General features: G+C 42.1%; 2 protein-coding genes across 3 annotated transcripts; one reads left to right on the forward strand and one right to left on the reverse strand.

The window, feature by feature from the left end:
* Positions 1 to 2,939: 2,939 nt before the first annotated feature.
* Positions 2,940 to 13,831, reverse strand: emc10 (ER membrane protein complex subunit 10). Of its 2 annotated transcripts, none has more exons than XM_063189316.1 (7): positions 13,666 to 13,831; positions 13,223 to 13,280; positions 13,008 to 13,120; positions 9,624 to 9,740; positions 8,907 to 9,091; positions 8,297 to 8,390; positions 2,940 to 3,279 (listed from the first exon to the last, which is right to left on the reverse strand). In XM_063189316.1, the coding sequence occupies exons 1-7, from the start codon at positions 13,762 to 13,764 to the stop codon at positions 3,175 to 3,177; spliced, it is 771 nt and encodes a 256-aa protein (XP_063045386.1). In that variant the 5' UTR covers positions 13,765 to 13,831; the 3' UTR covers positions 2,940 to 3,174. The 2 variants fall into 2 exon arrangements, with proteins under 2 accessions (XP_063045386.1, XP_063045394.1); XM_063189324.1 differs by lacking the exon at positions 2,940 to 3,279 and adding an exon at positions 7,117 to 7,229.
* Positions 13,832 to 13,905: 74 nt separating this feature from the next.
* On the forward strand, positions 13,906 to 16,646 carry LOC134439376 (uncharacterized). The gene is made up of 2 exons (XM_063189302.1): positions 13,906 to 14,224; positions 15,945 to 16,646. Exons 1-2 carry the CDS (start codon positions 14,092 to 14,094, stop codon positions 16,622 to 16,624), a joined length of 813 nt encoding a protein of 270 aa, XP_063045372.1. The 5' UTR covers positions 13,906 to 14,091; the 3' UTR covers positions 16,625 to 16,646.
* Positions 16,647 to 24,503: the final 7,857 nt, after the last annotated feature.

Raw genomic sequence — 24,503 nt, forward strand, 5'->3', positions numbered from 1 at the left:
ACAACCACCAACATTCGACTCCCTTTCTTCCTTTACCGTTGAAAAGCCTCACAACGCCTGATGTTATTCTTGTGTGTTGTTGTTTGAATCCACCTGTCAAATGCCTGAGGCCACAACAATGTTAATGTATGCATGCTTGACCCTGTGGGACAGGCCCTTCTCATCCCGATCCCCATCCCCATCCCCCCTCCTCCTCGTCCTCAGACCGGACGGACATGCTTATGGATCCCTTTACAGACTGATGAGCTGTCACTCGTTCTCTCCCATCCATTCAGCTTCTTCCCTTACCCCCAGCTGTTGCCTCATTTTGCATTTCTGCAGATTTTCAGAAAAAGGAGACAGTAGGAGAGGAAGATGGTGACACAAAAAGTGATACAGTGCGGTGCAGCTGTGGAGAAGATAAACATGAAGAAGACACGTGCTGCTCACACTACACCATTTTGAGGCCCCTGCACAAAGTTGTGGCCGATGCGGTAGACTAGAGTAAAGAGGGGGTTGGTGGGTGGGTGAGTGGTTGGGGCAGTTCTGGATTAACCCACAGGCTAGATATGGCTGCAGCCTAGGGGCCACCACTTGCCAGGGGGCCCCAGTTGGCCAAAGGGGGGTGGGGAGAGTGTGTGTGTGTGTGTGTGTGTGTGTGTGTGTGTGTGGGGGGGGGGGCAGAATTGTGACAAGAGGCAGTATTGAGATTTGTCTGCACACGTGTTATTCTTAATTTCTAGCTCGGAATTATGACGCTGGCTATGTAGTTTTGCAGCAAAATTTGGATTCTCAGGGGGCCTCCATCAACCTGTAGCCTAGGGACCCCAGTCCATCTTAATCCGGCCCTGGGTTGGGGTAACGGTCAGGCCTACTGCAGGCATCCCTTTTGGCTTGATGGAGGTTATATGATGAGCAAACAGCTTGCTGCCACCGCTGGGACCAGCTCTCAAAGACAAACACCACAAGACGAGCAGAGAGACAGACCAACCAGCAGGTGACAAACAAAGATAGCACGTATTGGAGTGACTGTCCTGGTCACTTCGCTGCCCGGAACATTCTGCGAGTACAAGTTCACGCCGCTAAGCAATGACAGGAATATGTAATCTCTTTTGCCCCCCCATCACCATCACTGTATCCAGTTTCTGAAACTGAACACACATAAGATACTCAGTATTGCATGTGTTGCAGTGCTCGTTGCGAGGTACCAAATACTTTACACTGGAAAAGAGTAAACCGATGCAATGGTGGCTATTCAGGAGTAAACTAGACCACACAAAGTCAGCTACATGGAACGTAGGCTACAGCCCTGGTGACTTGAACCCAAACCTCTTCTAAAGTAATGAAAATATAAATACCATATGTGAGATTAGGGCTGCACGATTATGAAAAAAAAAATTGCAGATTTTTTTGAAGATTATAACAAGATGAAATATAACCAAGAATGAATTATATACGGGATGAGCAAAATAAAATGAATTGTAATAATTATGTAAAGGCAATAGCATGATGAAACACCAGCCTGTCAGTAATGGTCTGTCTTCAAGGACGCTCTCAAAGGGAGGTCACTATTGCCACGATTAAAATCACGACTTCGATTTCACGATTTTCGATTAATTGTGCAGCCCTATGTGAGATTAAAAAAACCAAACAGATATGCAGAAATGTCCCAAGGCAATTGTGGTGTCTGCCCTGGACATGCCTTCACGCTAGTTCCATCATGACAATTGTCAAGGGTAAGGTAGGTTAACTGCAATTCAAATACGGTAGAAACAATGTGGTAAAATTAACATTAAAGGATTTTTTCCCCCTTTAATGGCCAACGATACAAGTCCAATAAACTAGCCAATCCCATCAACCAGCAGAAAATATTTTTGCTTGGTGAGTTGATCTACCGCCACACCATAGGGGAAAATCAAGAAACACACAAAATCTGTCCTCCAATCACGCTCTGTGTGTACTGTGTAATGTGATTCCCCCCCAGGTTGACTGGGTGGAGTCCTTGACCATCACATTTCAAGTCAAAGGATACAAGTCAGGGGTGCGTTTCTGGAAACCATAGTTGCTAACTACTGTAGCTTCTTTTTTGCTTCCAATGCATTTCCCATTGGCAACTACCCAAGTTGCTAACTGGGTAACGACTGCGCTTTCGAGAAACGCACTGCAGTCTAGTTACTCCAATCCTGTCCTGTTCCTTGTGGTCTTGTGGCTCAAGGCTCAACGTCATAGAAGCAAAAATAAAAAGTGCAATTACCTCATTTGCAATTGGGTGTTGAATGGGGAAAAGCCCCCCCATAAGTTGCTCTGCCTTGGCTGACAGCAGGGACACTTTACCATGTCCTCCACAGAGGCAAGTTTATAATGTACATGTATGTACACAAGGAATAGTTTGACTTTTACACAAAAACTTAGGAAAGCATGTAAATACACATCAGGTAAACCACAGACTTATATTATTATGAGAATTTCTGATCTATGGTGGCTATTAAATGTTAAACGAAATGTTAAAATATGAACTGCCACCTGTAGAAGAGCTGCACTTACCAGTAACAACCAAATAATCTATCTAATCTATTCCAGAGAAATAAAACTTTAAAATATCACAATATCAAACTTACTCCAGTATAAAGAGTTTTTGTCTACAGATTTGAGTCTGACAGCATGGACTTAAGATGGCAGTTTGTCAGTGTGAGCACAGAGATTACAGGTAACAGTAGCTAAAGACATATAGAAGTGAAATTAATTAACCGGGTGGTCTCCCATGACCTTGATGGAGAGGCGTATTCCTAAAGTGGGGGTACATTTGTTTGTTGCAAACACATTGCAGCGCTTAGAATCAATGAATTAAATAAAAATCATGTCTTCTGGTCAAACGGCTGCCGAGTCTGAAACTAGACCTTCTAACCCCATAACTATAATTTTAGGGTGATCAAAACAAAATAGCGCAGTCACAATTAGGCTACTTTTAAGACAAATTTTATTCCTTCCATGTATCAGTTACGTTAGACAATACAAAAATGCAGTAGAATTCACATGTCAACAGGAGTCCATGGTCTTGTGTGTTTTAAGTTGAGTGCAATTTTAACTTAAGTTAATTTAGCTAGCCGATACCCATTCATTCACCATTATATACACAAAAAGAAAAAAAAATGTACTGTTTCCATTCATACTGAGCGTGTCACACGGGTATTAAGATCATCGGCCACCCCCATTGGCTGCTCCACCGCCGTTCCCTCCTCCTGATTGGTCCTGTGCTCCGGACATCATCAGGAAGAGGACAAGGGGAACGATGTACATCCACTAGAGAGAGAGAGAGAGACAGCGAGAGAGAGAGAGAGAGAGAGAGAGAGAGAGAGAGAGAGAGAGAGAGAGAGATGGAAAGATAAAGAGAAATGTGTCAGAAACAACAGAGACAACAATTACAATCACTTGGCAGAAAAAGCACAAAGCAAAAAAAAAAAAGGTTGAGAGGGAAAAACAGGAGGGAAAAAAAAGAAAAGGCAAGTATGAGATTAGCCAGTTGGTCCTCAGGTGTGCTTTGCTCCAATGCAATGCCTCAGTGTTATCCTGGTTAGATCAGGTTGCTCCGACACAGAGGGAGACAGACGGGTAAGTGACTTGGGAGGGACAGCCCTGGATTTCTGCTGCTGCAGGTCATTGGTCAATACATTACTGCACCGATCACTGCGGCCAATCCCAGGTGATTCCACCGATCACTGCGGCCAATCCCAGGTGATTCCACCGTTCCCCTTCTTGGCAACTAGGGGTGGGCGATATGACGATATTAAAATCGCGAATCGTGAAATCGAGTACAAGATCATCTCGAGTCCAGGTGAAAGTGGATAAATCGTATAGATTGTCTTACAGTGAGGATGTTCACTGTCAGTATCAGGGATTTCTACTTACTTAATGTTGTTGTCTTCACTTTTATTCTTAACATTATTGTATTCCAATTGTGCACTTTATGAGAATGTCATCAGTGCGTTTACATTGAATTGTTTGCCAATTACAAGATTTTGTATTAAAAATACGTAACATGACATTTTTGCCATATCGCCCAACCCTGTTGGCAACACAACCAATCAAATTCCAAAATACATTAACAGAGTGTCCCGTCCGGTCGGCCAGCCTGATCTACTAACCTGTGTATTGGACCATAAGGTGTGAGAAGAGACCCACACCACTGCACTGGAGGAACCAAGCACAAGCACCCGAGTAGGGGTGTAAATAATAATCGAAATGTATGGATGCATCGATGTATCGGCCAGCGATTTAATCGAAACGCATCGTATCGTGGGTCATTCTTAACTATCGAAAACAATCAAAACCTGGCCCCTGTCCAATGTCCTGGCTCCAGAACATAATAGAAGTGTATCCTATCGTGGGGAATTTTTAAGTATCGAAAATAATCGAATCCCTGCTTTAAAGGGACACTGTGTGAGATTTTTAGTTGTTTATTTCCAGAATTTATGCTGCCCATTCACTAATGTTACCTTTTTCATGAATACTTACCACCACCATCAAATTGTAAGTATTCATTATGACCGGTAAAATTGCACTTTTCATACACGAAAAGGGGGATCTTCTCCATGGTTCGCCATTTTGAATTTCCAAAAATGGCCATTTTTAGATGCAAAAATGACTCTACTTGGACCATACTAGAAAATATTATTTTATTACTTAGTAAAATTTCATGTAAATATCAAATTTGGCGATAGCCAACCAAGTTTCAATGAGCAGCATGGTTGCAGTACCTTTTTTGACCATTTCATGAATGTCCCTTTAAGAAATCGATACCGTATATCGCATCGTCATGGAGGCTGTGATTTACACCCCTACACCTGAGAGCAGGTAGTGATGTGGTTCAATCGCACAATGCACCACCGAAGGAAGATAACCAGACTCCTCCAAACAGGCCTTTCAGAGCAGGACTCATCAGCATGTCACCAAAACCCTAATGCCATGCCATGATGTATTGTCTACACATTTTGTTTTGATTTGTTTTTACTTTAAATACAATGGTGATTTGACAATGTCAAGCTTTACCACCATAAATATTAGCAACTGATTGAAATTTTCATTAGCACACACCACTGATTACTATAAAAGGCAACGAAAACATTCCTCCGCGCTGACATGAATGGTGTGCCATCATATCAGTGTGTAATGCCTCCTAATGGACCTCTATTGTCCTCAGCTATTTTTCAATTATGCGAGTTAATGGCAGGCTTAGCTAGAGCTAGTCTGGCGTGCTTCCATGCGGTGGTTCAGGCTGGCACCTGGGCAAACTCACTCCCCACTATACCCCTCCAGACATTTCTCTCCCTCTCCCTCTCCCTCACACACGCACACGCACACACACAGGCGCACGCACGGCCCATCTGAAAGTGGGGCTTAGTGTGCAAGGCCTTTGCCGTGTGTCACTGATTGGGGATTACTAGGATCCAGCACAGCCACCTGGGGCTTTATATGTGGACTGTGGAGTGGTGATTCCCACCACAAACACATAGACGCACCAGCAACTCCCCCGACTCCCTCTAGTGGCCAACTCCACACACACACGCACACACACGTACACGCACACTCACACGCGGACAGAGGGAGGGAGTGAAGGAGTGAGAAGACAAGAGGAAGAAAAAAAAGGAGCAGACGGGGAGAGAGAGATGAGAAGTAAAGGAGGCGACGAGAGGGATTCAGTAAGGCACAGTGCTGCTGGGTCCGACTGTAGTGCAGGGCAAGACGTTGTGCACACAGAAGTTGTAGAGATCGATGGATTAACTGGCGATGTTATAAGCTAATATTCGGCATTCTTTGATCTACAAGTAATTACTGAGCCGAGTAATTACTGGTAGTAATAGAGTAATCCAGGACTTGCCGGCATATTGTTGCTACCAATGTTAGGGGGCAGTGCCAGTGTTATTGTTGCATACAATAAGTGCTGCTGAAGTCCTTGGATATTGTGTGTGACTCCTGAACTATCCTGGGAGCTAATGCTAATATATAAAATGGATGCTGATGTCCTGAACTTCTCTGTCCATAGCTAATAAGAATAAGGGGGCTTCACATAATGAGCGAAAACAAAGCAGAAACCGAGACGGACATAACAACCTTCAACCAACTGTAGTTAACGCTATTGATAAAATGCCAACTTAATAATGTAGGTAAATCTAATGATAATACATTGTCTCAATGCAGATAACCATTAATCTCTACCCTATCCACCTGTCTTGAAGTAAGGTCAGTTTTATTCTCCCGTAGCAGCATGTTCAGACTGACAGAAACATGCCTGTGTCTGCACCTAATCTCAAATCCGTCGACAATATCAACCAGAAAATCAGAGCATTCAGGAACCGGATAGTTGGTTTGCGACGAGAACCAAAAGTCGTCGTCTCATTTCTTTTTTGTGCACATTTCAAGGGTTATAATTATAATTACATTAGTTGCCGTGATCAAGAACTTCCTGCATGACAGTGTGACCCAGGAGAACAGCAAGTTTGCAAACCACAAAACGAAGCAAAACGAAAGAAGAAAAAAAGATTAGTCTCTCTCTCTCTCGTGCTCTGCCACCCATTTAGCATCCCAGTAAGCCACACAACCACACCCACACACACGATCACACCTGTGCACACGAGGACGCTGACAGTGGGTAAGAGGGGTAAGATGGATGAGAAGAGTGGCGCATGGACAGGGTCAGTGCGACAGCGGAAAAACAAAGAGTGAGCGACAGAGCTTGCCTCTCAGTTCGTTCCTCCGACCTTGCGCAAAATCATCAATGAAATCTCAATTATATTTAGCTTGTATTCAATATCTTGCAAAATGATAGTTCGGAAGTTATCCTCTCATTTGCAATCAGGATTCTGCATGTTGACGGGGGACGGGACGGGACGGGACGGGACGGGTCGGGACGGGACGACCCCCCCCCCAAAAAACGCTCTGGTTCAGTGGGCTAAAGCGCCGAATCTTTACACAGAGGACCCATGTTCAATTCCAATCGGACTTTGTTTAAAAAAAAATGAAAAAAAAAAACCACAAAAAAAAACAAAAAACAGGAGGAACGAATGAGCAGGCAGCCAGAGAGATAGACAACACAGGAAAGGAGGAGGAGCTGAAGTGAGCCGAGGTGAGTGAGACCAGTACTTGAAATGAATGAGGGGGGGAGAAGATCAGCTCTGCTCTCTGTCGCCCCCCGCTGGGGGCGGTGCCGAACTGGTGGCCATGAGGAAGACTGCACCGCCCAGAATCAAATACCACTGGAAACACAGCACAGCACAGCACGGCACAAAGTCAACACAGAGCACAGCACAGCACAGCACAGATAGCACAGCACAGCCTTCAGTGAGTAAAACACAGGGTGGAGAGCGCACTTTGCAACACAACAGACTACACTACAGTGGCAAAGGGGGAAAAACACAACAGCAGAGGGTATAGAGCCATCATAATCAACAGAGTTTACAGTAAAAAAGGGAAATGACAACAATTCTGGGGAATAATATGTTGTATAGAAAATGTGAAGGGATGGCAATGAGCAGGATATCAGTGTCAAATGTGTTGAAAACGCTATTGTGTGACTGGAGTATGTCATCAGACATGGCTGCATGGGTTGAACATGTGATGCAAAAAAAAAACAGCTGGGGTAGGAGAGAAAGAAGAAAGGAAGGGAAGGAAGGAATGATGAGTGCAGAGGATGCAAGACTGCAGAGGATGCAATCAGCATGACAATACTACCAAAGGACACTTTCATCCATGTTCAGTACTCTTTAACTGAAATTAGCAGAGTAATTATGTCCAAAACACAAAATGATTTCATATCGACATTGTTTGTTTTAACCTTTCCCCATTTACATAGTCAGACAGCTGAATTGCTAAGACCTGCTTGTGTCTAGATGGCCTGTGGTGGCCTATGGTGTCCTGTGCCTGTAAAAATGGCCGCTGTTCCAGATATTGGCAAAAGCAGTGGATAGGGCTGCACGATTATGGAATAAAATCATGATCACGATTATTTTGGTCAAAATCGTAAATCACGATTATTGATTTTTTGCAGATTTTTTTGAAAATTATAACAATATGAAATTTAACCAAGAATGAATTATATACGGGATGAGCAAAATAAAATGAATTGTAATAATTATGTAAAGGCAATAGCATGAAACTTAGGTGGACAGATTTCTGGCCAGAAACACCAGCCTGTCAGTAGGGAGGTCATTATTGCCACGATTAAATCACGATTGAAATCATGACTTCGATTTCACAATTTTATCATGATTTTCGATTATTTTCGATTGATTGTGCAGCCCTAGCAGTGGATATACACACTTACATATTTGGCAAAGAAGGACTTCTGTTCCTGTGGGTTCTTTTCTTTCTTCTCTCTCTCCATCTCTAGAGCAGCAATGAAACCAGCAGTTTCTGGCCTAAAGCAGGAGAGAAAGGCATTGCAGGCCAAAGGTCAACCACTGTCCGCGACAACAGTAAAAGACTAGGTTGACAAGAGCCATGACTAAATCTTTGACTCATGCCCAATTATAAACACAACCCCAGTCATCCCGATACTGAAAATTATGGTAACACTTTATTTTAGTGTTACATCTATTAGCACCAATACACACAATGTGTCTGTATAAGTAACTTGTAAGGCATGAATTCTCAAATGTCTTGTTCATGCACAATAAGGGATTTATTACCACTTTAACCTTAGTAAGGACCTAGTAAGCCTTAGTTTTTGCTTAGTACATACCTTACAATTTACTTATGTAGGCATTAAACATTGTATGTATTAGTGCTAATAGATGCAACGTTAAAATAAAGTGTTACCAAAATTATCATATTAATTGTTTTCATAGCACAGCAATTTCATTAGTATTCATGACAGTAGCCATAATAATTCACTCCACACTCCACGGCCTGATGAGCGGGTGGGTTTGTCTTACATGGGGGCGTTGACAGGAGCCATGACTATCAGCGTGGTGTTGAAGGACTCCAGGTCCACCTCGTCCTCCACTTCGAGGCCTCGGCAGGTGCCAGGTATGGTCACTATGGAGACGCCTATGAGGTAGCCAGTGACGTCGGTGTGAAGGGTGATGACGTCACTCAGGTGAGACTCTACCAAAGCACACTGGAAGAAAAGACAACACAATTAAAATGATACAATTACAACAATGCCTCATTTATTTTGTAAAAGTAAAAACCACAGTAATAGAGGCCTTGATTATATTTCTTTTTTATTGATTTTTAAAAAAACATTCAACCACCACACACACACACACACACACACACACACACACACACACACACACACACACACACACACACACACACACACACACACACACACACACACACACACACACACACACACACACACACACACACACAAAGGAAGAACAACAAAAAAATGCCCACAAACATCAATCATTCCCTTTAACTGGTTCAAAAAAGGTCCCCACACCCGAATAAAAATCTCCTCCTTCCCCAACAATAATAAGTATGCCAGCCACAATATTAAAAGTAACCCGCTCATACCCCGCAATTTTTGACAAGGCCTTGATTTTCATTGTTAGCATGAGGTTGCAACTACACCTAGTAGAGACACTTTCATGCAAAGGGAGCTGTGCTAGCCAGTGCCACTCACTGGAAGAGAAACATACCGCTTTCACAAAGGCTGTTAGGTAGCCGCCGTCTGCCTGCTTCTCCGTCTGCCTGTCGACTTGTAAAGACACCCGGGGCACTCGAATCCTGTACAGGCCATCCACAGCAGCGACTTCCTGTATCACAGAGAAGAGAGTAGAAGAAAATATTTCATGGTTTTTTGAGACCTAAGTGTGCGGACTCCTGTTGATTTGGCGTGGAATGACCCATTTGTCAGCAGTACTCTCTATTATTATTTTTTTATTTTTTATTTATTGTCTTCCCCCTGAATTCGATTTTTGAATAAGGACTAGGTACACACACACTGGTGCAATTTGAAAACGTGTCCTTCTTCTTCCTTCCTTCTTCTTCATAGCTGACACTGGATGTGAACTGGCATCTTTGCTGTGGGATGTCAACAGTGAGGGTGTCCGTCTACGGGAGAAAGAGCAGTCAGAGGAAGAGAGGAAGAGGAGGCTGCTGGGCTGGTTTGATCGTCGGGAGGAGGAGGTCAAAGAAGTCAAAGCTGCAACAAGCAACATGAATGGATTTCAGAAGACTTTGGACATCGAGGGAGGGAGAAAAATGGAGAGCAGCAGTGATTCGGCTGGGAACACCCCTTCGGTCAGAGTGGGAGAAATGGCAACTATTCCAAACTTGGCATGTAAGGAGCATGCCATCAGCTCTCTCCTTCCATCAGGAATCACATACGGTATGTGAATTCTTTGACATTTGAATGATGCTGCTTGCCGTAGCCCCTTAACACACCCTGTTCCATCAGTGGAACGCTGTAATAGTCACTGAAACAACCCCCGCAACTACCATAGTACTACACTACTATGACGGTGCATAGGGCCTTTAGTAATGCAGTATGACGTGGTCATTGACATTCCAGTAATGGCTAATAATTTATAACAGGAGTCTTACTGGGTTAAAGGGGGTTAGAACACACTTGTGCAATCTAACTTTTTTTTAAAGTGAGGAGTCCACACACCTAAAATCCTTTTGTCTTTTATTATCTCATAGCTGGATTACGTTTCGACTTCAACAGATCTTCATCAGATTCTCAGTCGAAACGTAATCCAGCCATGAAATAATAAAAGACAAAAGAGGATTTTAGGTGTGCGGACTCCTCACTTTGAAAACTACAGTTGGCCTTCGTCCTGCACCTTTTCTTGGGATGTGCACAATCCTCTCCTTTAACTCAATCTAACTTTTTCCCTTTCATTCTTACAGCTGACAATGGAACTGAAGTGGCATGTCTGTTGTGGAGGCTCACCAGTGAAGGTGTACGCCACCTACAGGACAAAGAGCTGCTGGAGGAGTGGAGGAGGCGGCTGCTGCTGGGATGGTTTAAGCGCAGAGGTTTCACCACTTCAACATGCTGTGCAACACAGGCTTAAAGGTGCACTGTGCAGGATATGGTCAAAAAAGGCACTGCAACTATAGCCTGGGCGAATAGCCGACTGTTGACTTTGTCAATCAGTCTGGCAAAAGCCATGAGGAATCCGTCTCCGTGGACGATGGGAGATGGTCTGATCTTACTCTATCATTTAAATTAATTGAAGTTCCAAACTCAAATTAAAACCCATATTGTGCTTTATTAGCATGCCTGTTACGTTATAGCGTCGCAAAAGCATACAAATAACAAAACGAAAGTGTGAATATAGTTACCTTAACCAATCAGTAACGGAGCTTGCGGGTGAGTTCTACGTCACCACTCTCAACTGTTTGCTGATTGGCGAAACACTGAGATAACCGAGCTCGAGGCTTTTGCCAGACGATGTGCGGAGCCAAAATCTTTGGGTGGAGTACAGAGGATGGCGTTGCGAGGCTACTGCAACTATGCTGCTCATTGAAACCGGGTTGCCTATTGCCAAATTTGATCTTTTCATGAAAGTTTACCAAGTAATAAACAAATATTTTCTAATATTGCCTGAGTATAGTAATTTTCGCAGCTAAAATGTCTATTTCTGGAAATTCAAAATGGCAGGCCATGGAGAAGATCCCTCTTTTCATGTATGAAAAGTGCAATTTTCCCAGTCAAAAGGAATACTTAGAATTTGATGGTGGTGGTAAGTATTCAAGAAAAAGGTAACATTAGTGAATGAGTAGCATGAATTCTGGAAATAAACGACTACAAATCTTATACAGTGCACCTTTAAGATAAGGAGATAGAGAGTCCACTTGCTCTAACTATATGGGCCAGGGGCAATAAATACTTCATTTGTTTAAAAAAATAAAATACATTTCTTAAATGTCAGACATGCATCATTGTTGTGGATCATGCATCATATGGGAAGAGAAAGAGAGAAATTGTCCAATGAATCACCAATGCACCAAAATGGGTTCAAATCCAGTCTCCTAAATGGGCTGAATGGTTACTCAAAAAACAAAAAAACAAAAAAAACAAAAAAACAAATCTCTATTGAAACATCATTTTGAACCTCTACCCATAGACAGGCAGTAGCTTGGAACTTAGTTTGAGTCACATTTCCGGAAGAAACTCATCATGAACCGTCTTCCTCCTGCTGATAATTAACTGCGACATTTTCAGTAACATATGCATGTGTAAGCAAGCTAAAGCTCTTTCCAATAGTAGATGTTGGGCGTCTTCTGAACCATAACGTCACCGTCATTTCCCAAAAGAGAACACTGCTCCATCCATAATAATTCAAACTATCTCTGTCTGCATCTTTGTGGGTCTGTGGCACGCACAACTCCCGCAGCACGGGGCACCCAATGATCTCAAATTTGGAAGGCGACTTTGCAGTGTTATGCCGGGTTGCAGTGCAACGTTGCACGCCATTTGGACATAGAATACTAGTGCAACTAACATTCCATTTGGCACTAAGCACAACAGACACACACCTGCTACACACGATCACATCTGACACAAGGGGCTTAGTTTTTTTTTCTCCGTATCTATGTAATTTAATAATTCAAGAAACGTCTGTCTGTCCTGTCTGTTCCTGCACCACTCCACCGAATCATCTCCAAATCGGAGGGTAGAGGCACGGCAGTTTTCAGTGCAAAGTGTCACACCGGTAGGACATAAAATGCAGAAGATATTAGTTTAAAAAATTAAAATAAAATAAAAAATAAAAAATTTGCCGCTCTGCGAGATAGCCTGCTAATCAACCTGGCTACAGACAAAGACCTGCTACACAAGTACTCAATGTTTTTGAAAGCTGATGAAAATAAAGTGTTACCCTGTCCCTAATGTAAAAATCCTACCACGAATTTGATTCAACCACTTCACAATCTGCTGGACAGACAGGCGCACTGGGCAGCCTGGTTCTTCAATGACGTCACCTCTGATGGAAGGAAACTGTGGCAGGGTTTTAAATTCTACTTTTTCTTTTGTCAATTCACACGGGTTAGCATGCATTCATATTTCTTACCTTCAACGTACTTCGGTCCTCTTCTGAGAGATGACTCTGGGAGATAGTGACACCGGACTCTCTCCCAGCACGCAACTCCAACGAGCCACGCCGCCGAAACCTGGGCTCATCATCTGAGAGAAGAAACACAATATTTGCGTTATGGACACACAGCGTTTGGGGATAACTTGGGTCGACGGGTGACCTTCACAGTTCGATGCTTTCGTCAGGCTCACCTATCTCGAAGGAATGCTCGACAGGCACCGAGAAGTCCGTGTCCAACGCATCACTTGGCTGAGAAGAAGTCAAAACATAGAAAGACAAACACTTAGATATCGCTCATGTTAAGGATGGAATATTATGATACACAAATTAGGCAACCATTTCCCATTCTAATCCAGAAATTTGACCTGTCAGACTGGGAACTGATAATCGCCATTACAACGTTACAAATGGACGTGTTCGTACTTTCGAGCAGGATGGCATTTTAACCAAGGTTTACTCGAAAGATAAAATGTCACAGTGAACGCTGGCATCTAACAAATGTGATTATCGGTATGCACAACAGCTTGTGCTAGCAGTTTAGCAAGCAAAATAGGTAGCATAGGCTGGATGGACGCTTAGTCTAGATGTTTTAAAAGGCGACACAATGGCTAATTTATTCCACATCTGAACTTACCCTTCTATTGAGATTGCAGTGTGCGAATTCCGCCCAAAATAGCAATGTAATCGTGGAAAGAACCGACATCGAAATGTGTGCTGCTCCTGAAGAAGCCATTTTGGCGAAATGCCGGAAGTAGTATTAAAACAAATACAAAAACTACAATACAGAACAAAATCGAACTACAACTCTGCGTGTCGCCTAGGGATCACGCTACTAGGACACGTAACCCACCCAGCCTCTAGTGGGAGCTGTTGCATCATGCATGATAGACTCGTATCTGCAGTAAGGATGCTACCACTGAACTAGAATAGGCTAATGTTTTGTTTCTTACAGAGTGTGCTATCTTAGAAAGGTTCACTTCTGCCATTCAAAGCTTCAGTCAATTTACTACTTTGATATGGTACACACCATCACACGTTGATTCCCATACATTATCACATCATGTCAAACGAGGTAATAATAATAGCTGTTTCCAACGAGCCTAGCTTGTATAACATGGACTGCGAGGCATACAAACACAAAAATAGGAAGCACGATGCGTGGAGCAGAGTTGCTGCAGTTGTCGGTCTACCTGGTAAGTATGTCTTTTTTAATGTTATCCATATTTGCGGAATAATCGCAGCTAACTGTTGCTATGATTTTCTGTCTGTACGTTAAACGAACTGTATGTTAAAGTAAGCGTGTTGTGCTAACTTAGTCTTTGTTACAGTTAGCATATGCTTTGGTAGGCTACTTATTTAAAACCTCCTCCAAAAACCTCCAACTCCCATTGTCATTGTGACACAGCACTCCACAGCACACAAGTGAACACTGCACACAACGAAATTGCATTTATGCCTCATCCGTGCAAGGGGGCAGCCCTCAGTGGCGCCCCATGGGGAGCAGTGCGGTGGGACGGTACCATGCTCAGGGAGTCAGTCATGGAGGAGGATGGGGGAGAGCACTGGTTGATTACTCCCCCCACCAACCTGACGCCCTGACCACTCAGTCTGACGCCCTAACCACTCACCCATGACATTTACATTTACCCGCGTTAAATGTTGTCAAGACTAGTTGCCAGCATCACTACAGTGCTATGGACACAGCTAAACAAAAGCCTTGCATTACATGCTTAACAACTTTACAAATAATTACTTTTCCCGGTTGTCTATTATGGCTACATAATATGAAACGACATGCTTATGTAGTTATGCATACATTACACCTTTACAAGCAAGCATGCACATGTTGTAGTGCATGCTTGCTTGTAAAGTTGTAGTGTAGGCTATGCATAACTTCAGAGACCAGAGACTATGTGTTATATGACATCACGGTGGGGACTCCCATAGAATACTATTATGATGTCTATGGGAGTCCCCAAGGTGATGTCATGCTAAAATAATTTAAGAATGTTGGTAAACCTGCAACCCCACCTGGGGTTGCAAGTTATGATGTCACGGTGGGGAGAACTCCCCATGGGTTCTACTCTAAGGTTCTGTAGTCTCTGAATACTATAGAACCTTACAGTAGAACCCAGGGGGAGTTCTCCCCACCGTGACATTATAACCTGCATCCCCACCTTTAATAAATAATCTCTTCATTGGGATGCCTAGCCTATCTAGGTAATATCAAGTAAGTTATTAATGCCAATGATGTCAGCATTGTTAAGTCGCCAACATTAAGCAAGCAAGATCAAGGACTTGCATTGTAGGCCTATGCATGTAAAATGTTTAGTGTTTGCATTTCACGCGCAGGACAGAAGACATAAAATGTCTCATTTCAAAATGTTGAAATGTGGAATACACCTACTTTGCATAATTATGCACCGCAAAGTTTGCCGTTTACTATAACCACAACAAATGTGAGTAGCTTAGAGAATATTGTTTAGGAGGAAATCTTAAATGGAAAGAAAACAAAATGGTTCATCCATCGAAACGTAGTCCCTATGCCCTTGATTAAAAGAGGAAATAATTGCATCAGTGCTGCTCCAGTGTTTTCTCTCTAGTTAAGATTTCCTGCCCGTTTCCCTTCGACGCACCTGATGGCAAACAGAAGTGCGTGTAATTACCCAGTTGTTACCGTATATGAGGACTTGCTGTCCCACATGCATACAGATGCCAGATAAATGGACTCCGTTTAGAACGACAGTGTATGCATATTCACGCAGGTGTATTGGTACATTCTTAATTTGGGAACTGTAACCCAACTGCAAACATTTTGGGAAGGGTAATTGCAGTTTGTGATGAACACCACTGAACATCTGTCATGGTTAACAATGTTATTCCTGCTTCTGTTGTCCTTGTCTTTGTTTTCAGTGAAGGACGTAAAAAAAAGATGGAAGAACCTGCGGGACACCTACAGGGAGGTCTTAAGGAAGGAGGCGGAGCGGTGCAGAAGTGGCGCCGCGGAGAGAGGGCCAAACAAAGGGTGGCGGTATGCCGCCATTATGTCATTTTTGATCCCATTCATGGAGCCACGTGGCTACTACAGCAACATGACCCCGTCGGTCAAAGTTGGTCGAAAGGCAACCCTACCTTCCGCTGGTCACGGCACCCCACCTGTGTCTGGGCACTTCGCCCCACTTGACCCTGGTGACTTCATCCTACCTGTCGCTGGTGAAGCCACTCCACCTGTTGTTGATGAAGCCGGCCCATCTGTCATTTCTCAAAACGCCACCTCACCGGTTGTTGGTGAAGCCAACCCGCCGGCGGCAGGCACATTCGGGGTCCACACCTTCCCGGCGGTGACACATGCTCGGGTCACAGAGATGGATGAGTTTGATGCGAAGCTACGGCAGCAAATCTCTGCATTCCTGGAGAAAGTCCAGACATCCCAGAGCTCTCCAGACATGCTGTTTTTTAAAAGCCTTGTCCCAATGATGGGAAAATTATCAAATCGAAACAAAGAGCTGTTGAAAATGGACATCCACAAGGTTGTGTTTGATGCTGTGTGTAGGCAGGAGGATGAGGAGGGCACCTCCACAGACCACAAATAAAATATATATGTTTTTGGAAGTGAGTAGTTTGTGTGTGATTGTAGGTCTCAAGTGTTTAACCCATTTTATCCTGGAGCTACATAAACGCTGCATTCAGGTTCTTGAGATTTGAGCTGTTTCGTTAAAAATGTGGGTATGTTAGAGCTGAATGAACAAGCAAACATGAATGAACAGCAAAATGAGGGTCCTAGCGTTTAAATGCAACTCATTTCATATGTTTATGTGCTTCTGAGGCTGACATATTTAAAAGCTGCATTAGTATTATTTATAGGGGTGGGACATTAATGCATTAATTTCGATTAATTAATCACACAATTCGATTTCTATTTCTAGATTAGACCAGTGGAGGGCAGTATTATGCCTGATGGTAAACAGCCAGCTGAAATTGAGAAGAGTTCTCTCTTCTTTTAAAAATGAACAATATTATTAGATCAAGCTTATTTATTGTCATTATTCAAAATCCATGTGAAAAAAAAAATAATTTTCACTGTTCTTAAATCAGGTATTTAAATGTGATTAATTTGATTAATTAATTTCAAAGCCTATAGATTAATTCGATTAATTTTTTTAATTGAGTTCCAGCCCTAAATATTTAGCAATTCTTGTCTGTTTGGCCTTAACTGGAGCTGTACAGCATGTCAATCAATTTCCTTTATCTGCATCATGTTTATATGTAATTGTTGTATGGGATATATTTACAGTTTAGGTTATTTTAATTGGTGTATCAAGCAATTTTATGTGGATGTAAACAATAGGCATGTTCACATTTAAGGGCACCCCAAAGAAGGTACCATGAATATGAAGGTTTTTTTTTTAATAATCAAAAACATACATAATGGTTTCTGCTACATCTATTCCAATTAGGGATGCAAAATGCATTAATCGATTAAAAAATATTAATCGCAATTAATCGACAATTCAACTGACAAGAGACCCAGGTGAAATGGACATGTGAAGAGTGTGTGTGAAGAGGGGTGTGAATAGTGGGAATATTTAAATCACCTTTTTGGATTAAATAATTTAAATAGAATTAATTTAAATGTAGTATTTTTGTCTGCATTTATTCATAAAACAACACTCAATTGAAAACTCTCTGCATAGTCTTCAAATTATACTTAGGCTATAGTAATGTCCTTTCCAAAAAGGAAGCCAGAATAAATAGAAAAAAGTAGAATAAATAAGAAAATAGAAAAATAGAAAAACCCTCATAGCTCTGAATAAAGAAATAAATTAAATAAGTAAATAATCTCAAAGTCCAAAGGTGTCCATCTACCCGGGTAGTATGTTTATGTGTCCCACGTGCGGGTGCGTGCAATAGATCTATTAGGGGTGGTACGGTTCACAAAATTCACGGTTCGGTTCATATCACGGTGTCAAGGTCACGGTTTTCGGTTCTCTACGGTTCTTTTTTTTAGTTCATGATAAATGATGCACTGGGAATATTAAACAATATTTATATAAATGCAGTTATAAAGTGATGTATAGGCTTATAATAGGCTTATTGTATAGGCTCATAATGTGAAAATGGTGTGATTTTAATTGTGTCATCCTCTGATTGGTCTTATACGCTAATGTTTTAATCAGAGAGACTGGATAAGATACTCCTAGAATGTCTGTTTTACATATTTTTCTGGGCAGTACATGAATTGCGGTTTGCGACGGATTGCACGGTTCGGTTCGGTATGTGTGTGAATTGTACGGTTTCGGTTTTCAGTGCGGTTTGTGCCATCCCTAAGATCTATTTATCTCTGGAGCTGGATGCAGAACGAGACGTGTGGTCAGACGCACCTCTTCTCAGACGCACCTCTACTGGCCGCGCGTGCACCCAGGGAAGTTCGGCGAAAGTTCGTTGAAATCAAGCTCTTAAAACAACCAACCTGCATAGCAGGATAACAACACTGTCAACACTTTCCTCATTCTGTCTTCAGTTCTTCAATATGTAAACTCAAAGTGCAGTATTTGAAGCGTAACGGTCCATAAACTGCACAAAGTGAAACATGGCATTCACGAGCATTAGGCCTACATAGGCAGTTGGTTCATCAGTTCAGTTCAACTCCAGTTGGGTTTTTTTTTTTTTAGCTTACAGTCAAAATACATCACTGATGTGTAATGAATCAAAAGCATCATGTGCACGACGACATCTTAGTGCAGGTTCAGTTGTAAATTTAGGAACATTTCATATAGATTTTTCCATTCAGCATTTTTTTTACTTCTAGGACCCCCCCGAATACAAATCCACCTGTTTCCAATTTTTTCCTTAATATTTAGTGGCAAATCCAAGATGGCTGCCATTGTGTACAGAACATTCGCCATTAATGCTGTTTTAAGGATTGAATTTCTTCAGTTAATCTTTTTTTTTATTTCCAGGACAACATTTCATAGAAAATCACTTATTTCCAATGTTTTGCTTGTTTTTTAGTGGGAAAATCAAGATGGCTGACATTTTATTTGGCGAAATTGGCATATTTAGTATTTTTTAAGTCTATTCAGCCATTGTTGACTTTAATTGGTAATATTTGTTACATGACTGAAGTCAGCCATCACATAAACTAAGTCCATTACAAAATCCAAGATGGCAGACATTTCATATAGCAAAATCAATATTAACATAATGCCTTCAGGTCTATAAAGCCATTAATTTGTGAATTTAAGCACATAAGATTCTGTGCTGGTCCAAATTATTGTTCAAACAAAAAATACTATGAATCAATTAATGTACAGTACCTGCTATGCAGTGCTACCTGTACAGTAGCATTGCATATGCACTGGTTTGGCTGCCTATCTCAAGGCCAAGGCCTACAAAGTTGCTTCAGGGTCGGCTTCAGCTTATCTGAAGGCTATGAAACCAAATGTTCTGCCTGGGATGCTGCATTCCTCCAATTCCAACTTGCCATGTAGTCGAGTACATCTATGGCCAAAAGACACCAAACCCCGAAAAAATTGATACAAAAGGTTTTTCAACTGATTTCAATACATCCAGCTGTCCTTACTAACATACTAAAAATCTAGGAAAATCTAACTTCAGGAAAGGTGTCATTTTCAAGATCAAAGCTCTCTAAAATAAAGGTTACTACATGATAATTACATTGGCATGAATTAACATGTTTCAGGATCTGTTTGTTTGGAGTGCTGTTTGGGTGGATAAAGACACTACTGCTATGGTAATATCCATGTGCTGTTTGTCAGGGCACATCATCAGTGATGAATCATGGTGTCACTAGGTATTTTGGGTCTTTCAGCAGCTGAACTGAATAGACAAGAGCCACTACATGTGTAAGTAGAGGGCAAGGTGAAACGGTTGGTACTGGAGACAGACAATGTCCTGAAAGGACATAGGGCTTTAGCATAGCTTTCAGGTAAGCCAGAGTAGGGCCTGTTGTAGCTTTATAGGCAAGGGTCAGGGCCTTGTATTCAATTAGGGCATGAAAAAGAGGAGTGGTATGCAGTGACATTTGCAAATGGCTTAAGGGGGATTCATAGCAAAGAAACTCAAGAGAAAGAACAATCTCTTGGCGGGTAATGCATTGGCCACGGTGTAGTACGGGGGCGTTGCCTGAGGACACGAGTGGATGGAAAATTAACTCCCTTGCGCATGGTCATTGGTCAGTGGGTGCGATGGATGCCATTTTCGTACTCCCTTGCACATGGTCAGTGGGGGCGACACCATGATGGATAATTTGTGGCCAAGTAACGGCAGCTGTTGGTCAGCAGTAATTGCTGGGGGTAATTAAGGACAGCTGACAGACATTCACGCTGTCCTATGACCTGTTCCACAGTGAATAACATTTCCGTACTCCCCTCGCCATCATTTCCTACTACGCTGTTATGACGTGAGTAAGCCCTCTTGTCTCAAGCCTCTTTGATTCATACTTGTCGTGAGTGGCGCTAGTCTCCTTCATACTTCACTCACGACGATGGCGCGCGCCGTCACGTGACCTAAAATTTCGACACGCCCCCCGTCGTAAGCTCAAAATTCGGCACGAGTCGCAACGTCGTGCACACGAGGATTGTTCTAACTTGTCGTGCGCCACCAGCGACCATGCACGTAGGCAGGCAAAGCAGGAGTTGCGAAGAGAGGCTACAACTACTGTAGGCTACTTGCATCATTTTGAGGATAATAAAATGTCCTAGAGGGTTATTTTATCTTCTCTCTTAAATGTTGTTCAGTGAAACAATTGTTTACTTTATTCAGAAGCACGTTGTGTTCGGCGATCTATTTATAAATTCTGCCGCCAGAACAATGCTCTCACATGGTCTTGGAATGATCTGGCAATGTAGGCTACAACAAAAAAAAATATGTTTCAATGTGGTAAGTCACAAGTCAGACGTTCAGTAGCCCTACAGCAGCCGTGTTTGGCTTTCTATTTTATACATCAGTAGAACTCACGCTGCGAGTTGCGAAAAATACTGCCGTTTCTCTCATGAACAGCAGAGGGCACTTCCCACAATGCGAGCAAGGCGCTTTTGAAGTATGAATAGTCTGTCGCAAGTGATGACGTCATTAATGGTTCTCGCGCCACTCGCGACAAAGTGCGCACGTGAAGTATGCAGAGCCCTTTATTGCACAAGCTGGAAGATCAGTCAGGAGGGAGTTGCAGTAGTTCAGGTCAGATGGACAACATCGGAAGTTGAGTCAGTCAGATCAGATAAAGTCTGATTTTATGTATATTTAACAGTGAGAAGCGACATGACTGGGAAACTGAGGCTATGTGGTCAGAGAATGATAGATGGTCATCAACAATGACACCTAGATTTCTTGTGGCCTTATTTGAGGCAACAGTAGCAGAATCCATATTGAGCTCGATATCATGGCAACCTAAATCTTTGGCTGGGATCACCAGCAGTGCATTTGGGCGAGGCTCAACTGAAGGTCGCATTCCCTCATACTTGTGGATAGTTCAGAGAGGCAAGCGGAAATGTGTGTGACCGTGGAGTCATCTGGCACAAAGTAACTGTGCTTCATCGGTGTAACAGTGCTATGAGAAGCTGTGAGAACAGATAACATGGCCCAGTGATGTGGTGTCCATGGCAAATAGGAGTCCCAGCACCAGCCCTTAGGACACCTCTGTGGAGAGGCTATGATTTGAGGACAGCTGACCTTGCCTTTGATACAGGCTAAGAATGATACCACCAGACTCGAAGAATGTCTGGAAGAACTTGAGAAACATAAAACTCAATTATTTACATCTAAGAGAGATGTTCAATAATCATGTTTTGGAAAAAAAAAATGCTAGCTGGTGTGTCTGCAGAAAGATTTTTAGATTTACTATAAAACAAAAAGAGATGTCCATAATCTCTTCTGAAGATATCTTCTGGCTTAGTAGAAACAAAATAAAAGAGTAATTTTGAGCTTGGCATTTTCAGATTTTGAGTTTTTGCATTTTGAAATTGAATGCATATTTAATTAGATATAGTCCAATTACCATATTAAAACATAACATTTCAGAAAACTTGCAATACATTTTTTTCTCACAAATATGTGAGTAATCACCGGATTAAGTTTCATGGTGATATCGGTAAGCTACATTTTTTGGCCTATTCACCTGGAGTGTCTCTTGACCCTTAAGGGGGATTCATACTAGTCGTGAGTGGCGCTAGTCTCCTTCATACTTCACTCACGACGATGGCGCGCGCCGTCACCTGACCTAAAATTTCGACACGCCCCCCGTCGTAAGCTCAAAATTCGGCGCGTGTCGCCACGTCGTGCACACGAGGATTTTTCTAACTTGTCGTGCGCCACCAGCGACCATGCAGGTAGGCAGACAAAGCAGGAGTTGCGAAGAGAGGCTACAACTACTGTAGGCTACTACAGAATGGATCCTGCATCATTTTGAGGATAATAAAATGTCATAGAGAGTTATTTTATCTTCTCTCTTAAATGTTGTTCAGTGAAACAATTGTTTACTTTGTTCAGAAGCACGTTGTGTTCGGCGATCTATTTATAAATTCTGCCGCCAGAACAATGCTCTCACATGGTCTTGGAATGATCTGGCAATGTAGGCTACAACAAAAAAATATATGTTTCAATGTGGTAAGTCACAAGTCAGACGTTCAGTAGCCCTACAGAAGCCGTGTTTGGCTTTCTATTTTATACATCAGTAGAACTCATGCTGCGAGTTGCGAAAAATACTGCCGTTTCTCTCATGAACAGCAGAGGGCACTTCCGACAATGCGAGCAAGGTGCTTTTGAAGTATGAATAGTCTGTCGAGAGTGATGACGTCATTAATGGTTCTCGCGCCACTCGCGACAAAGTGCGCACGTGAAGTATGCAGAGCCCTTTATAATAAGCCTATGGCAGCCATGTTGAAAAAAACTCATTTCCCAAAGTCAGATTTTACTAGATTTTTAGTATGTCATTTGGCAGGTCCAATAGTAATAGAATCCATAAAAAAACCTTTTGTATCAATTTTTTTGGGGTTAAACCCTAAATGTACTCGCCTAATGCTCTCAGACTGCTCACAGAACTAGGCTCTTTGGCATGACTGTCAGTGTACACCCATGACCCTAGTAATGGCCACACTATCATACCTTTGTAAGATCTTTGGCATCATGAAGTATTGGTGGCACAAATGTGAATGTAAATTGTGTCTGCCTCCATAAATTTTGGGCCCCACAAAAGATTTTTGGGCCCCCATAAGTGCCCCTGTGTCAGTGCTTGGGCCCTTATAATCTGTAACATCTTTTCCCCCCTAGCGGCGCTCATGTCAGCTTCAATGATGCTACAGAGTATTCTCTCTATATTAATGTGTGGAATGAGGTAGTCCTATTGCCCACTCTTCTGGATAGTTCTATGAAATTAATTAATACGTTTTTTTGTACTTACTGATCAGTCTATAGAGTTTAGTTGGAGGCAACTGGCCTTTTTTTTGCAACTGGCAAATTGCAAGCCAATCTTTGCGCACAACATTTAAGGTGTGTCACCCCAAACTTCAGATGTTCTACCTCTGACACTGAGGCATCGTGAGGATGGACAGAGGGCTCCACTCCTGTCATAAATCACACCGGCTCCACCTGCTGCTATGCTATTGAGATCAGGGGTCAGTTCAGATATAGATGAAATCTAGGTTATTTGCTAGTTCAAGGGACTTTTGGACACCATGTTGAATTTTGGCAAAATATGAGATAAATGTTGATAACATTTCATGTAATGACAGTTATGTGCCTATTAAAATATTACCAATAGGCGTACAATACTGCAGAATGGCTTTGTACACCGTAGCCCCTTAATGCACGCCTTACCTCCTGTGGCATGCTGTAATAGTCATTGAAAGTTAACTACCATAGCACTACAATACTATGACATGACACAGGGCCTTTAGTAATGCACTACGACTTGATCATTGCCATTCTGGTAACAGCAAATTTATAACGCCATGTCTTAATGGGTTAAAACACCAAAATGTCCTTATTTTGCTATAAAGTCAGCAATCTTGGATTTTGCTTCTGAAAGTTAAAGGGAAAATAAAAACAAGTCGTTTTGTATTCAGAGGGGGTCCTACAAATAAATAGGATAAGACACATTACCTGGTCATAAAAAGAGCCGTTCAATGCCTTTTGATGTCACGTTGAATTTTTACAACAGATTGAATTATTTTTGAATGAAGTTCATGTAATGGCTGACTGAACCGTCATTTATCCATCGTGAATATTACAAATACAAGAAAAAAACTATGACTTTAGAGACCTTAAAACACCAAATACATAATTTATGCTATATATGTCATGTCAGCCATCTTGGATTTTGGTACTAAAACTTAAGGGGCGGGGGTGGAAACAGGTTGTTTTTTGTTCAGGGGGTGTAAGAAATATAAAAAACACCAATTCCAAAAATGTATATGACATGTTTCTTTCAATTTCATTCAATTGTCTTAGAATATG

Source organism: Engraulis encrasicolus, chromosome 2, assembly GCF_034702125.1.
Source record: "Engraulis encrasicolus isolate BLACKSEA-1 chromosome 2, IST_EnEncr_1.0, whole genome shotgun sequence".
Lineage (NCBI taxonomy): Eukaryota > Metazoa > Chordata > Actinopteri > Clupeiformes > Engraulidae > Engraulis > Engraulis encrasicolus.

Bases quoted from the DNA above. Each gene is read 5' to 3' on its own strand.
- LOC134439376 (XM_063189302.1), top strand. From the start codon at position 14,092: ATGTCAAACGAGGTAATAATAATAGCTGTTTCCAACGAGCCTAGCTTG. The intron at 14,225-15,944 runs GTAAGTATGTCT...CTTTGTTTTCAG, and splicing joins TGCAGTTGTCGGTCTACCTG to TGAAGGACGTAAAAAAAAGA.
- emc10 (XM_063189316.1), bottom strand. From the start codon at position 13,764: ATGGCTTCTTCAGGAGCAGCACACATTTCGATGTCGGTTCTTTCCACG. The intron at 13,121-13,222 runs GTGAGCCTGACG...TTCTTCTCTCAG, and splicing joins CGAGCATTCCTTCGAGATAG to ATGATGAGCCCAGGTTTCGG. The intron at 8,391-8,906 runs GTAAGACAAACC...CTCCTGCTTTAG, and splicing joins GCTCCTGTCAACGCCCCCAT to GCCAGAAACTGCTGGTTTCA.